At 36.5% G+C, this 21,684-nt stretch overlaps 1 protein-coding gene across 4 annotated transcripts in view; it reads right to left on the reverse strand.

The window, feature by feature from the left end:
• ARNTL2 (aryl hydrocarbon receptor nuclear translocator like 2) overlaps window positions 1-21,684 on the reverse strand; it is a 41,079-nt gene that overhangs the window by 7,241 nt on the left and 12,154 nt on the right. For 2 of the 4 annotated variants that reach the window (XM_035321362.1, XM_035321344.1), the window contains 11 exons: window positions 20,509-20,547; window positions 18,170-18,327; window positions 15,881-15,960; window positions 15,128-15,220; window positions 13,072-13,189; window positions 12,063-12,206; window positions 10,168-10,408; window positions 9,225-9,331; window positions 8,490-8,640; window positions 7,361-7,416; window positions 5,809-5,917 (listed from right to left, as the gene is read on the reverse strand). In XM_035321362.1, the coding sequence (XP_035177253.1) occupies window positions 5,809-5,917; window positions 7,361-7,416; window positions 8,490-8,640; window positions 9,225-9,331; window positions 10,168-10,408; window positions 12,063-12,206; window positions 13,072-13,189; window positions 15,128-15,220; window positions 15,881-15,960; window positions 18,170-18,327; window positions 20,509-20,547 (1,296 nt within the window). Of the gene's footprint in view, window positions 1-5,808; window positions 5,918-7,360; window positions 7,423-8,489; window positions 8,641-9,224; window positions 9,332-10,167; window positions 10,409-12,062; window positions 12,207-13,071; window positions 13,190-15,127; window positions 15,221-15,880; window positions 15,961-18,169; window positions 18,328-20,508; window positions 20,548-21,684 lie in introns of all 4 variants that reach the window. The other 2 variants (XM_035321354.1, XM_035321370.1) reach the window with 2 other exon arrangements.

Genomic DNA, 21,684 nt, shown 5'->3' on the forward strand with positions numbered 1-21,684 from the left:
TTCTTGTTAAACTTTATGCCGTTGGTGATTGCCCAGCTCTCCAATCTGTCCAGATCTCTCTGCAAGGCCTTTCCACCCTCAACAGAGCCAACAACTCCTCCAGGTTTAGTGACATCAGCAAATTTGCTCAAAATGCCTTCTAGTCCTACATCCAAAACATTTATAAAAACATTGAAGAGGACTGGTCCTAAAATGGAGCCTTGAGGGACCCCACTAGAGACCATCTGCCAGCCTGATGTGGCTCCATTTACCACAGCCCTTTGAACCCTGCCCATACGCCAATTGCTCACCCATCATATGATGTTTTTGTTAAGCTGTATGCTGGACATTTTGTCCAGTAGGATCCTATGGGAAAGCGTGTCAAAAGCCTTGCTGAAGTCCAAAAAGATCACATCAGCTGGTTTCCCTTGGTCGACTAGACAGGTGATCTTATCACAAAAGGAAATAAAAATTTGTTAGGGAGGACCTACCCCTCACGAACCCGTGTTGGCTGGGACCAATGACTGCACTGTCCCCCAGGTGTGCTTCAATAACTTCAAGAATCATTCTCCATAATTTATCAGGCACTGACGTGAGACTGACAGGCCTGTAATTGCCAGGGTCTTCTTTCTTGCCCTTCTTGAAAATTGGCACATTTGCCAGCTTCCAGTCTACTGGGACCTCTCCAGACTCCCAAGACTGTTGAAAAACAATCAAGAGAGGTACCACAATGATGTCAACCAGCTCTCTAAGCACCCTGGGATGAATCCCACCCAGATCCATGGACTTGCATGGATCCAGGTGGAGCAGCAAATCCCACACACGTTCAGGGTCGGTTGGGAGTTTTTCATTCCCACCGTCATGATCATCCAGCTCAGGGCACCTGGGGTCCCAAAGCCCATCATCAGCGTTGAAGACAGAGGCAAAGAAGGCATTAAATGTCTCTGCTTTGCCTGTGTCCTTGTCTCTGAGGAGACCTTTCCCATCAAGTAGCAGATCTATGTCTTCTTTGGTCCTCCTTTTTCTGTTCACATATCTAAAAAAAAAACTTTTTTATTGTCTCCCACAGACCTGGCCAGCTTCAACTCTAATTGGGCTTTAGCCATACAATTTTTCTTCCTACAAATAGAAACAGCGTCCCTGTATTCCTTCCACATTGCCTGACCCTCCTTCCTCCTTCCATACATTTTCTTTTTCTGCCTAAGCTCCAGCAGAACATCTCTGGTCAGCCAGGATGGCCTTCTGTCCCACCTGCTTGACTTCTGCATTTTGGAATTGCCTGATCCTGTGCTTTTAGGAGGCAGTGTTTAAAGACTGACCAGCACTGATGGATGTCAACACCTTTAAAAGCAGTTTCCCAGGGTACCTTGCTAGTTCCCCGAGCAGCCCAAAGCCTGCTCTCCCCATATCCAGGGCTGGAGTTTTGGTGGCTGTTTTCCTTCTGTCACCAAATATTTTACGCTTCGTGGTCACTATGACCAAGATTGCCACCAATTACCACGTCCCCCAGAAGACCCTCTCTGTTCTCCAGCAACACATCTAGGTGGGCACCTTTCCTAGTTGGCTCCCTTAGCACCTGCACCAAGAAGTTATCATCTAGGTGCTTTAAGAACCTCCTGGACTTGCTCGTGTTGGCTGTGTGGTAATCCCAGTTGACATCTGGCAAATTGTCATGTTATGCCAATGATGTCGTAGCTGTGGGAGTAGGCCAAGACTTCTAGCTCATCCATTTTATTCCTCATACTGCGTGTGTTTGTGTAGAAGCACTTCAAATACTCCTCACTGCACGCAGCACCTTGTGGAGCAGACCAAAGGACCTCACTAGCACACAGTCCCTTTGATTCTAGTGCACCATCCTTTAGCTTAACACCACCAGTCCTGGTTCTATCCCTTTCCCCCTTTGACTGAAGTTTAAAACCCTATCTATCAGCTTCGCTAACTCCTGGGAAAAAATCCTTTTCCCCCTCTAAAAGAGGCCCATCCCATCTGGTGCCAGCAGCTTCAGTGTCACATAAACCTTCCCATGATCAACAAACCCAAAGTTCTGCCGATTGCACCAGTCTCAAAGCTACACGTTAGTAAGAGGAGTCTGCTTGTCCACACTGATCCCAATGAGATTATTAGTTTATTAGACTATAAATGAGATTAATTAGATTATTGATTAGAGGTTAACAACATTAGAGGTTAGATTATTGATAATGAGATTATTAGTTGGGAAGTACTATGATTGTTCCCAAGGAAAACAATATAATACTATTTCCTGTTCTAATCAGTGTTCAAGATGTGCATGTAAATGAGAAAAACAAAGGTCAATCAATGACTTGAAGAATAAGACTATCTGATACAGCTTCATAAGGCATGTGATTGTTGCTGCCAGTACTTTCAAAAACATTTTCCTGAAAAGTTGATATTTGAACCTAGAACACGCACACTTTGTTTTAATTTCTTGTAGCAGTTGCACTTTTCAAATGAGAAGCAAGTCTGGCCTATCACTGTGACTAGATCTTGATGTTTTGATAAATCAGACAAAAAGGGGTAAATGTCTCATTGCATTAAACTGCTGTTCCATTAAGGAGTCAAGCCGTACTTTACTGACATGATGAAACAAGACATGCACAAAATGAATCTTTGATAGATAGGGAGATGTGCATCATCAAAAGCTTCAAGCTTATGATAAGCAGACAAAATGACAAAATTATGGCAGTGTTAATATTTAACTTTTTGATAAATAAACTCAATTTCTGTAAGGTCTGTAGGGGACTAGGAACATTTGTTCTTCTTTTGGGATGAGGAAGGATGTGAAGTAATAAATATTCCCCTGAAACATTCCTAAAGAGACCTTATTCGTATGTGCCTCAGCTCCACAGCAGAATTCCATTTAAATATCCACAAAAAAAGAAAAACCTCTTACAAAAACAACCTCCTCCAATGTGGGGAGATTAATATCACACTCTTCTCCAAATTCCACAATGCTTTCTGTTATGATAGATTCTTCTGCCTTCTAAGATGAAAAAATCGCTCTTATGACCTGCTAACTCTAAGAACTGTCACAAAAGTGGCGAGTTGGCTTGATCTTCATAAAAAACTCACAAAATTTTCCTCTGCTACTTAGGAAGATACTGCACCTGAAATTGTTTCTGTAGCATTATGAAGAGTAGTGCTTGTGGTTCTTAAACACAGATACCAAAACTGTCGAGGGGTAGCTTCAAAGGAAACTTAGAAGAATACATTCATTCTTTCCTCATCCAGCAATTTATTTTTCATCCACTTAATAAACTGGTCTTCTTAAGCTGATGACATGTATGATCACATACCTTTCAGCAAAGGTCAAGTGATTTCAATCAATAACATAACATTGACCTGACTGAAGCTCCTAGAAGGGGTATCAAGTTAAGCTCTTGTCTCATGCCTGGGTGTTGATCATCAGAGATGAGAACTTCCACCAGCTTACTTTGGTCTTCAGAAAAATTGATAAAAATAACACTTTCCATTTATAGGTGGTATTGCTGAGAGAACATTAAAAATGGTATTACGAAAGTGTAACATCGCAATTTTGTTGCTTTTGTTGCCAATGCTTTTCTTCTTCCTTTGCAGATAATCCCAGCAACCTACTGACATGCTGGAGGTGGATTTTTTATTTTTATTTTTAAAATAGCAGTCCTCTCCTCCTATCACTATGGAATCATTTATTCCTTTCTTCCTTTCATTCAAAAGGAATGAGTCCCTGTTCAATTTGACTATTCTAATAAAGGGATATGACTTCATGGTTGGAAAGTGACTCCAAAATACAGGAAACAGAGTAAGAAATATCTACCACCATGACTCATCATTCTTAGGCCCTGGCCATGGTTTTTACTGCGTTCTGATGAAGAGACAGCTGAGAAGACAACCTTGTTATCAGGAGATAATCTGTAATCCTGGAATTCAACATGGATTTATGAAGAGGAAATCATGCTTAACCAATCTGATAACCTTTTACAATAAGGTGACTAGCTTGGTGGACCGAGGCATTTAGTGGTGGATGCTACTTTGACATTGGTAATTTTTTTGACATTGCCTCTCATAACATCCTCACAGATGAGCTGAGGAGTCAGACATCTGCTAATGAAAAAACAGAAGCTGACTATGCTATGGCATATTAAACTATTCCTTATACATCTACCATTGTTTCCAAAATTGGTGTATCTTTTACTGGACGATTTAATATTACTATGGTTCTTCAGGTACTGTTGCAAAAGTGTCACTGGAAAGAATTACAAGGATCCTTGGAACACACTGCTCTGTAGACATAAACAATTTGCTTTAATTTCTTTACTTCAAACTGGCAGTTGGAAGTTAAAGATTTAAAGTCTAAGAGATCGCTTCATTAGCCAAAGCTAACAGTCTTGTCCTGATGAGATGATAGTACCCTATGCTATGTTTGATCTTAACAAAAGTGGTTGGTGCTTCTGACGAAGCCTTCCAAAGAAGATTCCCAAAAGAGCTGTAATCAAAACAGGACTTTTTCTGTGCTTGTGAATCCCAAAATCCTGGAATTAGCCTCACAGACTTTTTAAAAATGTTCTTAAACAACAAATGCTGATATGGTGCAAACTGAAACAGAGTAATAACCTCCCTATAAGCAAGTGTCCTGGTTTCAGTTAGGACAGAGCTAATTTTCCTCCTAGTAGCTGGTAGGGTGCTATGTTTTGGATTAGGATGAGAAGAGTGCTGATAACACACTGATGTTTTAATTGTTGCAGAGCAATGCTTACACTAAGCCAAGGACTTTTCAGCTTATTGCTCTGTCCTGCCAGTGGACAGGCTGGGGGTGCAGCAGGAGCTGGGAGGGGACAGACCCAGGACAGCTGACCCAAACTGGCCAAAGGGGTATTCCATACCATCTGACGCCATGCTGAACAAAATATATAGCAGGTGGCTAGCCGGGGTGGGGGGGGGATTGTTTCATACACATTATTATTAGTAGTGCTATTGTCATTATTATTATTATTTCCTGTCTTAATAAACAGTCTTTATCTCAACTCTCAACTCACAGGCTTCACTTTCCTGTTTCTGTCCACCATCCCAGAGAGGGAGGGGGGAGGGTGAGCAAATGGCTGTGTGGTGTTTAGCTGCTGGCCAGGTTAAACCACAACAGCAAGTCAGGCACCACTGTGGATGCCCAATACAAAAAACACAGAAGGACATCTTCACATTAAAACTACGATTCTTCCTTTGTAATTCACTGGCTATGCTACAAATCTAATAAAACTAGTTAATTTTAAGAGGTTCAGTCTTTAACAGCCTAAATCTTGCATGGATTCCCATTTGGAATGATGCAGTCATGTTTTTTTAGATCTACAGCTGGGTACTGGGGAGCTACTGAGCTATCATTTTAGCCTACCCGCAGGACAATTGGAAAGGGACAAGACAGGCTATGAAAGCACTCCACTGTTTCAAAGAAGTTAACTGTCAGCAGAGACACTAATATAAAAAAATAAACGCTACTCACAAGCAACTAATTTTCCATTCCTTAATGGAGTATCTACCCATTTTAATCTCAAGTGAAAAAGCATCACAGTAATACTTTTGAAGTCATAGTTATATAATTCTTCCATTAACAAAGGAAACTGCATGCCCAGAACAAAACCATTTACCAAGGCCAGTGATGTGTACTGCCATGCATGAGACCTACATTAGGTTATAATCAGTACCTCATAATACCATTGAGGAACAAAAAAATAATTTAATACATATATTAAACGTGAAACTTGAACAGTCCCCATATAATCACATACGCGTCTTCTCCATCTTTAATTAAAATCCTAACATACATTAAATGCTTATTACCTTTGCAATTCTAATACTTCATTTGCAATTTCAGTTCCTATACTGCCAGCACCAAGAACCGTTCCAGAGGACATTCCAGGTACGCTCACTAAAGACTGTTTAACAGCATCTACAGTTAAAAAATAAAATAAATTAGAATAAAATCTAAAGTTTGTAGATATTTTATTACATAGCATGGAACAATCACCTTGAGGATTCACTTTAAAGCAGTTTTTGTTCCCTTTTTTCAGAAATGAAATTCCTTAAAATACTAACCTCCCAGGGGATGTTATAAGCCTTATTTGAAATATAAAGATAACTGAATAATATAAAGCTAGAGGAGCTCTGTGGAGAAGGACCTGGGGGTCCTGGTGGACGACAGGTTGACCATGAGCCAACAGTGTGCCCTCGTGGCCAAGAAGGCCAATGGGATTGTGGCATGCATTAAAAGGAGTGTGGCCAGCAGGTCAAGGGAGGTGATCCTCCCCCTCTACTCTGCCCTGGTCAGGCCTCACCTGGAGTACTGTGTCCAGTTCTGGGCTCCCTTGTACAAAAAACACAGGGATCTCCTGGAAAGAGTGCAGCGGAGGGCCACAAAGATGATACGGGGCCTGGAGCATCTTTCCTATGAGGATAGGCTGAGAGACCTGGGTCTGTTCAGCCTGGAGGAGACTGAGGGGGGATCTTATCAATGTCTATACATATCTGAGGGGTGGGAGACAGAAGGATGTAGCTAACCTCTTCTCAGTGGCTTGTGGGGATAGGACAAGGGGCAATGGCCATAAGATAGAACACAGGAAGTTCCGCACCGACATGCGAAAGAACTTCTTCACAGTGAGGGTGACAGAGCACTGGAACAGGCTGCCTAGAGAGGTTGCGGAGTCTCCTCTGGAGATATTCAAGCCCCATCTGGATGCCTACCTGGGCAGCCTGCTCTGAGGAACCTGCTTTGCAGGGGGGTTGGACCTGATGATCTTTCAAGGTCCCTTCCAACCCCCCTACAGTTCTGTGAAATGTCAGCACTGCTGAACTTCAGTAATGAAGTTACTAGCTTTAATTATTACCATTTCTCGTCTCAGTCAATGTAAAAAGCATAAGGAGAAAAAGTTGATTTCCACAAACATGCTGTTAAAGAAAACTTTCTAGTAAGGTAAAAGAAAACCTCAGAGATCAGAGTATGTGCACAGCACAGAACGGTTAACAAAATATTTATCACCCTTTATTATGTAAGTAAAGTCATTGCAATTGTATTTCTGCAGAAAACTGGAGAAAAGAAAAAAACAAACAAGAAAAGACTGACAGAAACATTATATTCTATCAACAAAAACCTAGCTATAGTAGAAATTTCTAGAGGGGAAAAGAGATGCTGCAAGCCCTTCCCATCACATTAATCTGAATTACATCAATTAGGATGCTGCAAGTAGCTAGAAATTGTCACTAGAAATACTTCTGAAAAAATCTCCCTTGCAAAACAGCTTAATCTTAAAAAAAATAATCCTGGATTCAATAAACCTAAAACATTAATGATCCATCAGAAGATACACCTATGATAACTGTAAGAAGAGACACTTGCCTTCTGCAGGCTGGGAAGCATTGGGTACCTGTTCTTCAGCAGACTCATTGTGACCTCTGAGATTTAAATAAAAAAGAAAACAAAAATGAGCAACATTTTCAATGGCAAAATACAGTGTATTTGTGCTTGATTTCAATCAATACTTTACATAGGAAAACTAATATCCTCAAGCTAGTGATAAAATGATATATTCCTTACATGCTTCAATGTTCAACCTTTATACTGTTTGATAGTTATGAGGCACTGAGAGAAATACTAGGACAGGCCAATGGCTACTGTCTGCCTGCAGCTGCTGCCTATTTTCTCCTCCTCCAGACAGCTGTGGATGCCTGGATCTCCAAGGCAGGCAGAAGTGCCCTTTGGCTGTTGGGCAGCGCATGCTGCTTCACTGTCTTTTTGAGGAAAAAAAGACACAGGCAATATAGGCGGACAATGCTGACTTAAGACATGAACTAATTACAAAATGGGTAAAAGGCTCCCTTGACAACTTGGTCTAACAGAAATAGAATCACTGTCCTCCCCCTCCCAAAAACCCAGTAAATGGCAAAGAACATCAGTATCTATTGAACAATCCAAGTACAACTCTATTGCAAGGCTCAGTGAACGAAAAAGTAACAGAAGAACTAATCACACACTCCAACAGTTAATTTACTGTCTCATAGGCTCTTCCCCTGCAATCAGTTTGGAGAGTATCTTCTTGTCCTGCCTTGCATTTCTACTATCTATCAATTATGCTTCTCCATATTCTGACACATTGCAGGTGGGGTAGCACTTAAAATTAAGCCCACCTATACATGCAGTCTGACAAAGCTCAGGAAGAAAAGTAGAAGTAACTTCACATTTCCATTTTTTCATATATTATCTTTAAAGATCTCTCCTCTCTTCCTTTAGTAAACTCCTATTTTTTCTAGGAGTAAGTCACACATTTTTCATAGTTAAATTGACGACCTAAGCCTGAAATCAAAATCAACTGGTAAATGCAAAATGTTTTTCCAGGTTACTCAACCTCTTTGTGCACTGCTGATGTTTTCTAGTCTTGTTCTGCTTCTTAAACAGGTTGCTTTCTATCAATGCTAGCTGTAAATAAGACAAAAATTAACATAGGGAATTAATATAACAAATTACTTACAATACTACAGTGTTGTTTGATACAATGTACTCCAGTTCTTTGGTCCATGGATTCATGAAACTAAACCACTGACTCTTTAAAGTAAGAAATGTCCCATCTTTTGCTCTAAATTTGTAGGAATTTGTAAATACTTTTTCTTTATTCTGCAACACTAAATAAGAAAGGAGAATTATGATCACTAATACTCTGGAGGACAGAGTTAAGCTAAAAAAAATGGTTTGTGATATCATAAAGCCAAAATGTTTTTGACAATCAGAAATACAAATCAAATGCCATAAAATTGACAGGACAGAAACCCTACTGAAATCAAACTACATTTTTAACAATGCTATTCATCTTAAACATGAGCCCATGTACTAAGTTTCTGAAAACCACTAGCAGGGAGACTTGGTGAACTTTAATAACTGGTGTCTTTATTTAAGTGATCAGTCACATTTGCTCTCCAGGACTTATTCCTCTTTCTAACAAAGAAGAATTGAAGCAGGAGGTTGAAAGAAGTATTAATGTTATTCCCTTGCAATTAAAGCACTGCACCAAGATCCAAGACAACAGAAGTTGCTCCCTGTTTTTCTTACACACTTTATGTGGGCATGTCTTCATACAGATGTAGAAAGGGACAATACTAAGATTTTTTAACTTTATTAATTCCCAGCTTCTGATTTTTTGATTTGTGCTGTTTTCAAATAGCAATTACATGTAGTTGTATACGGCCTGGGAGGACCAATCATTTTGTACCTTCTTTATGTTTTTCAGCTAGATGATTGTGATCATCTTGATGGCAGTACTCGTAACAAGAAGTTCCTAGAAGCTCTTGTGGCAGATATCCTAAAATTGCTGTTGCACTGTTAGAAATAAAAACATGAACTGCAGTGGATTTAAACAATTGCAAAGCTTGGTTTCTTCAGTATCAGATAAAGCAGAAAATGAATGTTTAAAGAAATAGATGCTTGTGTCCATGTTTGGGAAAAGATACAGTACTAGTATAGCTCTAAACCAACAGGAAATATTAACTGCAGTTTACCTTGGATCTCTTTGCAATGAATAATACAGGATACCAAGATTTTGCAATGAATGGCAATAGAAAGACAAAATAACAGTGTTTAAACATGCAAACCACGTGTATGCACAATTTAAATGCACACAAAGTACAAATCACTATTAGCTCTTTTAATTAGCCAGAGTACTGAACCCACATAATGAGTCATTAAAAAATAGCTAAATTTTGCTCCTCCATGTTAAGGAACAGGTTTGAACTGATACTTTTAGATGGAAGATGACTGAAAGCAATAAAAATCTTCCAGTAGCATTAATGAAATTCAGTCTGTATTACTGACAAAAGTCCTTTTTAAAGAAGTTCAGAAAATACGAACTTGGCTTTCACTTCAAATGAAACAATTTGGTTACTTGAGATTTTTCTTTACAAATAAATACATGAGTGTATTTTATTATGTATTTTCATCTTCCTAGCCTACCTTTTCCTACAGAGTGGTACACTTTTTTGCTACATTATGTTTAACAAAAAGGAAGTCATTGATTCAGGAGAAAGCTCTTCCTGTGTACAGAATCTAGAAATTCTATCCTGCTTGAAACATCATGTTTCTTTCTCACAGAAAAGATTAGAAAACCTATCTAGTTTTGTCATTCTGATTTTCTCTTCACTACAGATGAAAATGCTTACCGCTGATCTACGTAAACAAATTTTCCATCCATGGCAAATCGTGTAACAAATTCTGTTGCTTTGACTTTTATCTCTCCACTCTTTGGTGGAACAATATAAGGGTGTAACCTCCCAATTGCAACAAGACAATTAAAGTTACTACTGTCCTTTTCTACATCATTTTCCTCTTCTACTCCCACCTCACTAGGAGGCCAGTTCTTCATGTACCCAGTACAGTGAATGGTACAGTATTTCCTGTGATCTAATAAAAAGAAATAAAGTCAGCAGTTATGGTTCAAAAATGTTTTCTGTTGTTGTTTTTTATTCCTTTCACTTTAATACCAGCAGTCATATTTTATGCTTACCTACAACAACTGTAGAAGGCTATAGATAATTTTACACAGTACTTCTAAATTAATTTTATACTACTTAATTTTGGCTTACCTGGATTGAGCACTTCTAGCCCTATATAAGATTTAGTAAGATAAGTTATAGGTGTTAACAGTGCAAACAATCTCACAGGAAAAAACAGAGTCTAGTAACTCACAGATCATTTTTTCTTTATATTGTTTCTTGCATATTGTAAATTAAAATAACCCATGGCAGCATTCTGTAGCTTCCAAATCAATTTATCTTATATGAACACTGATCTTAACATAGTTTTACTGCAGCTACTAAAAGAATCAACCAAGACTGCAACCCAAAACCACCCAGCTTACTTTCCATTTATATAAGGCTTCTGAATTCCTCAATTTTTCTGGGAACACAAATATCAAAAGAGACTTAAGTTACAGCATACACTGCTTATATAATATGTAGATAGCCTAATTTGCATCAACACAGATATACCATGTGCTGCAGTAACTAACTTTAAAACAAATTGCCAAAATATTCTTAATAACTCTATTCTTACCAAATTATGATTTACATAGATTTGACTGCATTAACTCTATCAAGTACGGAAAACATCAATTATCACTGCAAAATGAAAAACTGAGGTATTTATTCTGCTGTGACTGTCAGTTTACCAGATTTACAATGTGATCTCCCTGAATAATGCTTTCCTGAAGAAGCATTTATATGTTAAATAGTCTTATCAAATTAGTTGGCACATCAAGGGAGATGGAATTCCCTTAACTTACAATGACAGAACTATTTTTAAATTTATTCTTGTATATTCTATCTCAACAGTAACAGGTTACTGAAATAAAAGAGGAGGAAGATTTATTCAGGATCAAATAATTTCTGCACACTTTTGCAAAAATCAATGCCAAGATATTAAACAAAAGCTGGAAATCACATTTTAAAAAAAAGATTCAATCACTGAAAACTTGACAAGAATATACTTGCTGCACAGGCATACCAAAACTAAATTGAAATTACAAACTAGATTAAAATTATTGGAAAAAAATAAACGGAATGACATTGATAAATTAACTTCACCATTAAAAACCAAAAACAGAAAACTCATACTTCGTAAGTACATACAACACAAAATGTAAACAGATAAAGTTTTTACTTGCTTCTTTTTTCCCTCCAAAACAGTAGGTTTTGCAGGCCTGATTCATACAGTTATCTTCAACACACGCTACTTAGTTTCATTCTTCTGATCTGCTCTCCAGTGCTTTCAAAAATTTCCCTGAGACTTTAAAATTTGACTACAACAGACTGTGTGCTCCTAAACAGGCACTGAAACTCAAGTTCCTTCCTCCCTCCCTCTTTTCAGGAGTGAACAGGGAGGAGAAAGAGTACAATTAGATTGTTTTTCAAGATGTGTCTTCAGTACATATTTACACTTCACTACAGCTACTTTGTGAAGTCAGTGATAACTACAAGGGTCATACTACTGACTTGGAACTTAAATATACCAAATTTCAAGACTGAAAGCCCCCACTTCAGCTACACTGTTTGAATACCTTTCTTCTTTGGGTTGGGCAAGCACTCCTTCTCTTCTTTGACTGTGGTCCTACTACATTTTATCCGACAGAAGAAGGAACGTCGAGCGCCAGAATTCAGTCGAGCTGGTCCAGCTTGAAAATCTGTGTGTACTTGCAAGCCGGCTTATAAAGATTTAGTAAAGTAGTTAAAAAAATCCAGCAATAAAACTGTTCAGTCCAAGGCCTAATCTTCATTTCTGTGTCTAATACATTCTTCTTACTGTTCAGTTGCCTAATTTTTGTACTGACAATTAAAAATGAAAAAGGTCTAATAACTTAAACAGGGCAGAGAAAATGTGGCTGTCACACATATTTCAAAATTAAAAAGAACTACCAAATTAAACTTAAGCCATACATGATGTTTTGAATTATATTTTAATAAATGTTTTATAGACTTTCAACTTCTATTTGGTACACAGAAGTGTGAAAATGCTTATAAAAGTCAGCTATAAAATAGTTATTAGACGCAGAGTACATAATGCTTTCTATATTAGAAATAACTGTAAAGAAAATTAAGATTTGGTTAAATTAGGATCGACACAGCATTTTCAGAGAAGACAGGGATTCTTGATATTGAAGTATTTTATCCCATGTTCGACCACATCAGGTCTTTTGTATTGACAAGACCTATCAAATACAAGAAAAAAAAGTAGCATGCCTGGTAGGAAGAATGTCAGACCACAACCTGGTAAATGCTTAACAATGCAAATTTAAATCACTCTTATTAACTAAAATCATTTCTTTTCTGGGCTAGTTTTTAATCTCTAAGCGCATTCTAAGCAGCAGATAAGCATTCAAATGTCTGGTTCATAGAAACCGTATTTCAAGTTTGTACATCCATGCATACATACATAAGCATGTGAATATGTCCTGCATAAGAACAGAACTTATTACAGATGTGAACACATGAATATGCCCTGCATAAGAACTGAATTTTATTAACATCTCTTAAAAAAAAGAAATCTGAGCACATTCACATATGACTTACTTTTTCCATCTACAAGCTTTTCTCTGGGAGAGACATCTGAAGATGAAAGTTGCTCCTTCACTTTGGCAACATCTTTCGGATGCAAGTAATCAAACAAACTTTGTCCAATTAAACTGGCCTATTCAAAAAAAAAAAAGAAAAAGAAAAAGAAAAAAGAACCCCACTGTTTTAGGGCACTGAACACATTTAACACCTCAGAAATACAACATTCTATGTTACTTAAAAAAACACTTTGAAATACAGAACTTTAGAAAAACTGTGATATTTTAATCTGCATTATCTTTCCATTGTTTTAATATTTTTTATATAAATGGGGTAGCAAAAAAATATTTGCAACGTCCCTTTGAAAAATACTTGTTGCATATTAATAAAAAGTAAGATATATATATATATATACACACACACGTTTTATTTACTTAACAGACTCCTGATGCTGAAGCCAAAGAAGGTTATGTGCAAAACAACTCCCCTCACAGATTATTTTGGTTATGGAAGGGAAAAGAAAGAAATTCACGATACCTAATTACTGAGCTCTCATTTAGATGGACAGAACAGCATTGCTAAGCCAGGATCTGTCTGGAAGCTGCAAGTGGCTCAGCTCACTTCAGCACTCCTTGCTAGGGGATATTTACAGGGATGTCTCTAGCTGGGATCCTTTCAGCTCACTCAATCTGCTCATCCAAAGCTTGTCTGCTGCACTAGTGTAGGCACTGCTACCTTATCTTGAAACAGGAAGGAATTCTCACAGAAGTGGGCAAGCTTTGTTTTTTTGATGGCCTACCTTCACCACAGCAGTTCAAATCAAAGGGTAGAAAGGAGCTGTGTTAATAATCATGTTCCAGACTCAAACTGCAACTAATTTTGGACCCTGGCCACTTGCTACACGATCACTGCATAAAACGGGAGCACCTCTCTAATAAACTAGAACCAGAAATACATTTAATGAAAATCTTCAAAGAAAGTAAGATAAATATTCAGCCTCTTTCTTTAGCCAGTCCCCATCTAACCCAGGGAAAAGGGAAAATGATGAGTGCCCCTGAGGAAGGCTAATAGCAGCCCTGTCAAAATACATAGGTTTAACAAACAGACTATGCTGCAGGTTGGGATTTGTAACCCAGAGCAGTTCCTAGATAAGCAAATAAATCCAGGGCTTAAGACAGTTAAATTCTCTAAACCACTTTGGCTTGAACAGTGAAGATGTTACGGGTTTGGAAGCAGGTATGATTAATGTGAAAGACTCCAAATTGTACTTTTGAGCGAGTTCAGTATAGAGGTTTAAAAAAAAAATCGGCTTTATGCTTGTTACAAAATAAAATGATTTATTTAACTTTAATTTAAATAAGACATAGCTCTGTTTAAAGAAGTCTATAAAAAAGAATTCATATTGGTTGACCTTTCTCCTTTAATCAAAGAGAATGTAGCACAAATAGTTTCTAAATTACAGAAGTAGACAGATGGAAGCACTAATTGTTTTAGCCTGTTTTTGGAATAGGAGTCACAGAAACATGAACAAGTTATCATGCTTTTATTATCTGCAGTAATTCCTTATGACATTAAATGTCATACAGGTTAAGCTAACTCACACTGTTTTCCTACAAGTTAAGATTATATAACATGAATGGTTACTATGGGTGAGGTTATATATGGTGCATCTGAGCCCAAAGGCACTACACCAAGGAGAGCTTTAGTTAACTCATGCTGCTGAACAACCAATTTTCCTCAGCCTAGAGCAACAAAAAAATCACTTAATCATTCAACAAAAAATGGGGATAAATTTAGGACATCTTCAAAACATCCTTTTCCCTTAAACCAGCAGTTCTCTTAAGTATGATCAATTGAAATTCAGTGCTATTACTCAGGTCACAAACACTGACCACACTTACAAATAGTTATTCCAGGAAATGCAGTTTTACTTTGTTGTTACCAACATCATTCCAAGAAATGATACAGAAGGACTCTTTTAAAAATAAAACACAGTAAAATGTAAAAGCTTAAATATTTCTAAGTAAAAGAAAATGCAAGGTAAAAACAAACCAAGAAACTCAAATATAACCACCTGATCATAATTAAGTATTTTGCAAACTGATTCTGAGACAAACAGAATTTTTCCTCTGTTACATCCAACCACAAACAGGAATCCATCTGCTGCCTGAAAATACAAAGACACTGTCTTAAAAAACACACAATTAAAATATACAATGAATATTGATGACTACAAGGAGGTGCACTTTTAAACGTGAATGTTTTTATTAAATGAAAATCACACCAAAAAGCAACTAAAAAGATTGCAAGTACCAAATCAGACTTCCCACTACAGACAACTAGAGTTTCCTAAACACAGCTTTGGGAAAGAGAATGCCAGCTGCAAAACAGCTTAACTTGGAGTCATCTTACAGATCTTGCCAAACTGTGTTATTGCAGCAAAGGAAAAGAGAAAATAGCTGCAAATGAGAAAGGCTAAGATGGCGTGGGTGTATGACTACATGCAAAAACAGGAAGATTTTCTTTCAGGTATTATTTCTGCATCTTGAAGCTAAGCAAGTAACTCCAAGTATATTTATGCATAATTAAAAACATTTCATATCCTTGCATGCAAGTTTCAATATCAGCATTAAAAACATTTTATGTATGAAACATGCTGAGTATATCTTAGTGAAAAGTCCTGTTCAGTGTACAGAGATTATAAACCAGAACTCATCAACTACATCAAAGCACTTGCTTGAAGACGGGGAGGGCAGCTCTCAAAATAAAAAGTTAATGGCAAGCTTTAATAAGGACAACATTTAACTGAGAGTTGCTTTCTACTTACCCTAAGGATTAACTGTCTAAGCTCATCATCCTTTAAAAATGAAGGTTTATATCGAACTTCGGTATAAGAGCTAGTGGAACCTGGAAAATAGCTTATTTGTAAACATGCATACAATATCAAAAGATAAATTTATTTTTAACATACTTATATTTATTTTTTAATTTGTAAATTCTGTTTTCAATCATAAAAGCTGAATAAAAAATTAAGATTTTTTTTAAAAAAACAGAACCAAACAAACCTCTTAAACATACACTGATAGTGAATATGGGCATACCACCAGTTACTTCCTTGCCTTTTATTTAGCAGAAAATAAGGAAGCTTCTGATCAGATATCTTTTGTATACTGCTACAGAAAAGGTATTATGAGCTCTGCATTACCTAGAAATATTTTGTAGACCTATTTCAGAACCCTTAGTTATCTGCTGAATTCCTATGTTATCAATTGCCTTTTGGCATTAATAAGGCTTCATTAGTACTCTATATCCAGCCATCCAAAAAATCACTCTGTGTAGTTACACTAAATAGGTATTGTATGTTTGACTCACAACATACTACTGTTCTATCATCCATGGCAAACACACTAAAATCCTCCTTAGCCATTACAAGTATTTTCACATTTTTTTCTAGGCATTTTTTGAGGTATATAGCAGTTGAACTTGCCAATGAATTCCAGCATTTTCTGTAATTCCATATAGTATCTCTTATTGTCTTAAAGCATTTGTTTTGAAGATACATATAACAACTATGGTGGATAAAGTCCAGTTCTCCTAAACCACTGTTAAAATAATACCATTTGAGCTTCAGATTTCTCATTTCATTGTCAAGATGTAGATGCTTGTTTAAACTCTAAGTGCAATTACTACCCTGCTATCTGTGACATTATTTCTTTATGCACAACTCTCAGCCTACTTAGACCATAGGACCTCCAGAAATTTCTTCCATCCTAAATTATTCTGAGTCCGTAACTGTCAAGACAGTCATGTAATTCATTTCATACATTGCTTTGACTTACATCTAAAGAAGTTCTTATCAGATGTGTTTATCCATAATAAAATTTTTGGCAAGGCACAGAGTCTTTGATCTTTGCTTACAGTTGATTGAATTATTATTCTGAAACAGCGTTGCCAAAAAAAACACACACCAAAATTTTGCATGCTGCTGACAGAGCAAGCAATAAGCAACTTGTATTTGGATGTCAGTATTTCTTAGGGTAGAAAGAAAACCCTTGAACAACGCAAGAATAGCAAAAAGAGATGAAAGAATATATCATGGTTTGACTCTGGCACACACACAAAACCATTCAATGAAATCTGTATTTACTTTGTTATGTGGCTGGGGACATAAGCTTCTAATAACTCTTTTTCCTAGCACTCTATAAAATTTTGTGGTGTTTCAGACTTAAATGTAATCAGCCAGCAACTATTCTATTAAAGTATGTCTTGCAATGTTTCTTTTGACTACTGTCCTTGCAAGCCAAAGAAACAAAAAGAAGAAAGATGATCACATTCAAATTTCATTTTTTTTAAATTTTATGCAAATAGTTATTGTTTTATAAAACTACACGGTAAAAGATGAAACTGATCACTGAAGTAAGTTCTCTGTGCTCCCTATCAGTACAACTACTTAGATCAGTTTCTTTAGGTAAGGATTAGGATGGTTTCCCATTGTTGAGAATACTTTTTTTTTTTCTGATGTCACACTAGACAAACAACTCATTGGAAGTATTCAATATGTCATAAGTGACTTGGTTTTCAATTTCAAGTTTTCCCAGAACTTAGTTATTTTTAAAAAATGGTCTTTTCCAATGATGTTGTAGATTACAAAGTCAATAATTAAATAGGAAATTTCAATATGAAGGGCTGATGCAATCACAAACAAACATTAGTTTGAAGACCATTTTCTTCTCACTAGCAGTACAGCTACTGATGTTAATATAGCACCACAGGTATTACTGTTAAAGAAAGTATTATGGAAAGTTGAAAGAGAGCAGAACTTTTAATTTGAGGGTTAGAAAATAACAGAAGATGGAATTGCTTGATTTTTCTATAATTTTGAAAAGGTATAGCCTTAGCTAACAAGGTATTAGACACTGAAGTATTGCTTATTATAGCAGAATATAAATAAATGAAATTCTGGAAACTACAAATGAAAAATTAAGCGAAGAACATAGAAATGAATTCAGCAAGGAAACAAAAACAGAAGACCTAAGATGTATTTAACATCAAAGAAAATATGTAGTATAACTCCTGATAGAACAAGGACTGTCAGGATTAGTTTTCTAAAACCTACCTTTTAAAGATTTTAAGTGTTGCACAGCCATCCGTAAAACTGTGAGTTTATCTAGTTTTCGTGCCATGGGGTTGCACTGGGGTATCATAGCAGACAATTCCTCTATCAAATTATTCATTTTGTCTCTTCTTCGTTTCTCTGTTTGACTGTGAGCCTCTCTAATAAGAAAAAAAATATTTAAGGTGTGGAACACACAATTTTCCTCATAATATTCATCAATTTAATTTTGGGAATTGAATGTATTATGAAAAGTATCACTGCACTGAAATGTTTTTTTAAACACATATTTGACAATTGGATTAATGTGAACAAAGTAGCAACGGTCACAATAATGAAGTGAAATATTTCAACAACTTAATCATATATGGCAGAAACAAGAGTTGATAAAGACTAACAAAACTGAAATTCTTGTGACCCTTGAGGCCCAAGTGAATACCTTGACATCTTACTGTATACCAGACATTTGATGTCATTAGTAAACATTTGAAGACATTGCTGCTCTCTAGCCTGTGTAAGAAAGATGGGGAATTCATTCTACTACTATTTCTTTAAAAAAAAAAAATAATGCTCTAAGCACTCGCTGAAGTATCTCTGAGCTATGCCTATGCAAACGCACAATAATCCAGTATGAGCAATGTCTTCTTGTTAATTATCTTGAAAATAACTCATATTTTAAAAAGACAAAAATACAAGCATTTATTTACAGCACAAATGACCGAGTCACGTGGTTATAAGAGATGCTGTGGAAACTAAAGAAAAAGCTATGCTCCATCTGCTTTTCACTAGAGGTATTTCAGAAAGCTTTCCCCCTTCATTCACCTAGGAAGGTGAATTAAGGAAGGATTCCAGCCTCTGTGCACACTCTATGTCTCAGATTTCATCTCAGTAAGCCTCCATCCAAGAATTCAACCACCTGAAAAGAGCTTCTCTTACACAGTTTTCATCATAAAATCCCCTCTAGGGCACACAACATTGCACATCACAAATACATTTTTATCTCAGGTCACCTTTTCTCAAATTCTTTCTAGTCAAGTATGTTGACTTTCTAGCTGATCATCTTTCCTCTACCATTTAGCTGGTCAGGGAAAGTCAAATTAATTCTATTCCCTTCTCACTCAGAAGGCAAGCTAGCCACTCATTCAAAATGAGGATTTATTCCTTTCTGATTGAGACCAGACACAATGGCAGTTAACCGAATCAAGCAAATGCTTTGGTTAACTGATACCCAAATTCTTCCTTTTAGGTGTATTGTAACAAAGCATTGATGATAATAAAGTTCAATAACTCTGGCCTGTTAGAAAGAGTGAAGTATAATTTTAAAGATTTAGTCTATGTTTTTAATTATTTTTCTTTGGAAGCACAAAAAAGAAATTCCCCCTCCACATGGATAACTTTGGATCACTCATACAAGTAATCTGCTTTCCCTCCCACCCTCGAAGCCTTTTTTAGTTTACTTTCATCAGTTATTCTTGGCTCACCCCACTTTTCCTCTGTATCAGGGTAGGGACAGTCAAGTAATATATTATGTATGTTCTTTGTACTTTGAACCTCGGGAAAATGGTTACAAACATATGGGGAAATAGAACAATCTTCCACACCTCTAATATTTGAGAATAATTTGTGGATGCAGAAATCTTAGTGAACCTTGATGATTCAGAAAGCCTGCTGTTACATTCCCCAGTTACAAGCAGGAAGGGAGACAAGCAAGTTTCCTATAAGCTTGTGAAAAGAAACACTGGACAGAGATTAACTGTTGATCAAACCTTCAAAGATGTCTTCCAATATATACTTTTTTTAATAAACTAAGAATCCAACATCTAAGGAAAAAAATTAACAGTACAACACAAGCAACATACAAAACACAGTCTTACATAGTGATCTGAGATACTCATTAAAGAAAAACAAATTTGGGAGTTTTTTAAACTGTAAATTTGTTTTGGAACACTATTTCATTTCTTCTATTTAATTTAATGTAGACCAGATGATCTTGGAGGTCTTTTCCAACCTTGTTGTTTCTATGATAATTACTAGTTAGCATATTGCATAAATAATGCTTCTGACAAGTAGTTTCTGTGAACTTTAATTTGCATTAAGGTAAGATGTGAATTCACAGTGCAGTGGCAATCATTAAGTAATTCCATATACAAGCACTTGTTCCAGAACAAGAATTCTTTGTCATGCTTTCAGTGAATCCATTTTCGTGTGGGATAATTCTTAAATACCTACATGTGTAAACAAATCTAGAAGAAACAATTCCTAAATTCATGCAGACTGAGGATCAGCTAGCTTCCTTTATACACAACTTGAGTTTATAGCTTTTAATGCTATAAAGTTAGTACCTGAAATCTTTTGTCTTAAGATGTTCTTCATCTTCACTCCTAGAGAAAACAAGATATAGAGTCTTACATTGTGTATTTAGTACTAGGCACTTCGTCCATGACTTCAAGAAGATACAGAAAATGCTACAAATTTACTGTCACTCCAACAAAACCAAAGCCACAGAAATTCCCAACACAAACATTACCTAGAAAGTGATGTGTAACACAAATAGACAAAAACATAATTTCCAATATTCACAGTTGTTATGTAAACATATTACGGGGATATTTCATTATTGTAGAGCTATTTCTAACCTAAAGAAAACAAAATTAATGTAACATTCAAACAGCTTAAGTCCAGTCTTGAGTTAGTGTATTTTTTATTTTTTTTTTTTTAAATTTTCAAGGGTCCTCTATTCATGTTATTTCCAAAATCTGATTGCCAAGAGATTAAAAAAATAACCCTAGCCTAGGTTGGGCCTAAAATATAACATAATTGCTCAAGGACCAAAAAAGAAGTAAAAATTAAAATGTTCCCATACCCCACAGCAATGACTGGAAAGAGTCTGTGTAAGAAAACCATAAATGAAAGACAATCATAGCACCAACATCATGATAAATACTTAGCAGCAGGAAAACTTAATAATTCAAACAAAGGCAATGATCTTTTCTCCAAGATCACAGTATTCCCCACCATAATCTCTAAGAAATTCAGAAAGTGGCCTAATAGATGTCTTGCCAATTCAGTATGAGCAATTTGGTACTTGCAGAGAGGCAGTTCCATACTAATAATGGCAACAACTTTCTTTAAAAGAAACTGATACGAGCATTTTTTAAATCTACACAACAGTACTTCAGCTTTTTTTTAAAAAAAAAAATCAGCTGTGGAGACATCTCATGCAGTACTCTAAGCTCCATTCCAGAGGAGACCTGCTGGCTTCAAGATCATTTTAGAAGATGTGTATGTTGTGGCAGGATTGTAAGGAGACAGGCCAATCAGGTAGTGGCTATTTCCTGTAAGAAAACAGAAGTAGGAAGTCGAAGGAAAGTTGGAGATTAGAGCTTTAGAAAAGACTTCAAAAGCTACTTCCACCTACAACCAAGCACCAACCCCAATAAGGATGCAGCAGCCAGAGTCAAATTAACACAAGATTCAGAGATCCAGCTGTTCAACCTAGATTTTACTAGAACCCAGGC

This window comes from Oxyura jamaicensis, chromosome 1 (assembly GCF_011077185.1).
Source record: "Oxyura jamaicensis isolate SHBP4307 breed ruddy duck chromosome 1, BPBGC_Ojam_1.0, whole genome shotgun sequence".
NCBI lineage: Eukaryota > Metazoa > Chordata > Aves > Anseriformes > Anatidae > Oxyura > Oxyura jamaicensis.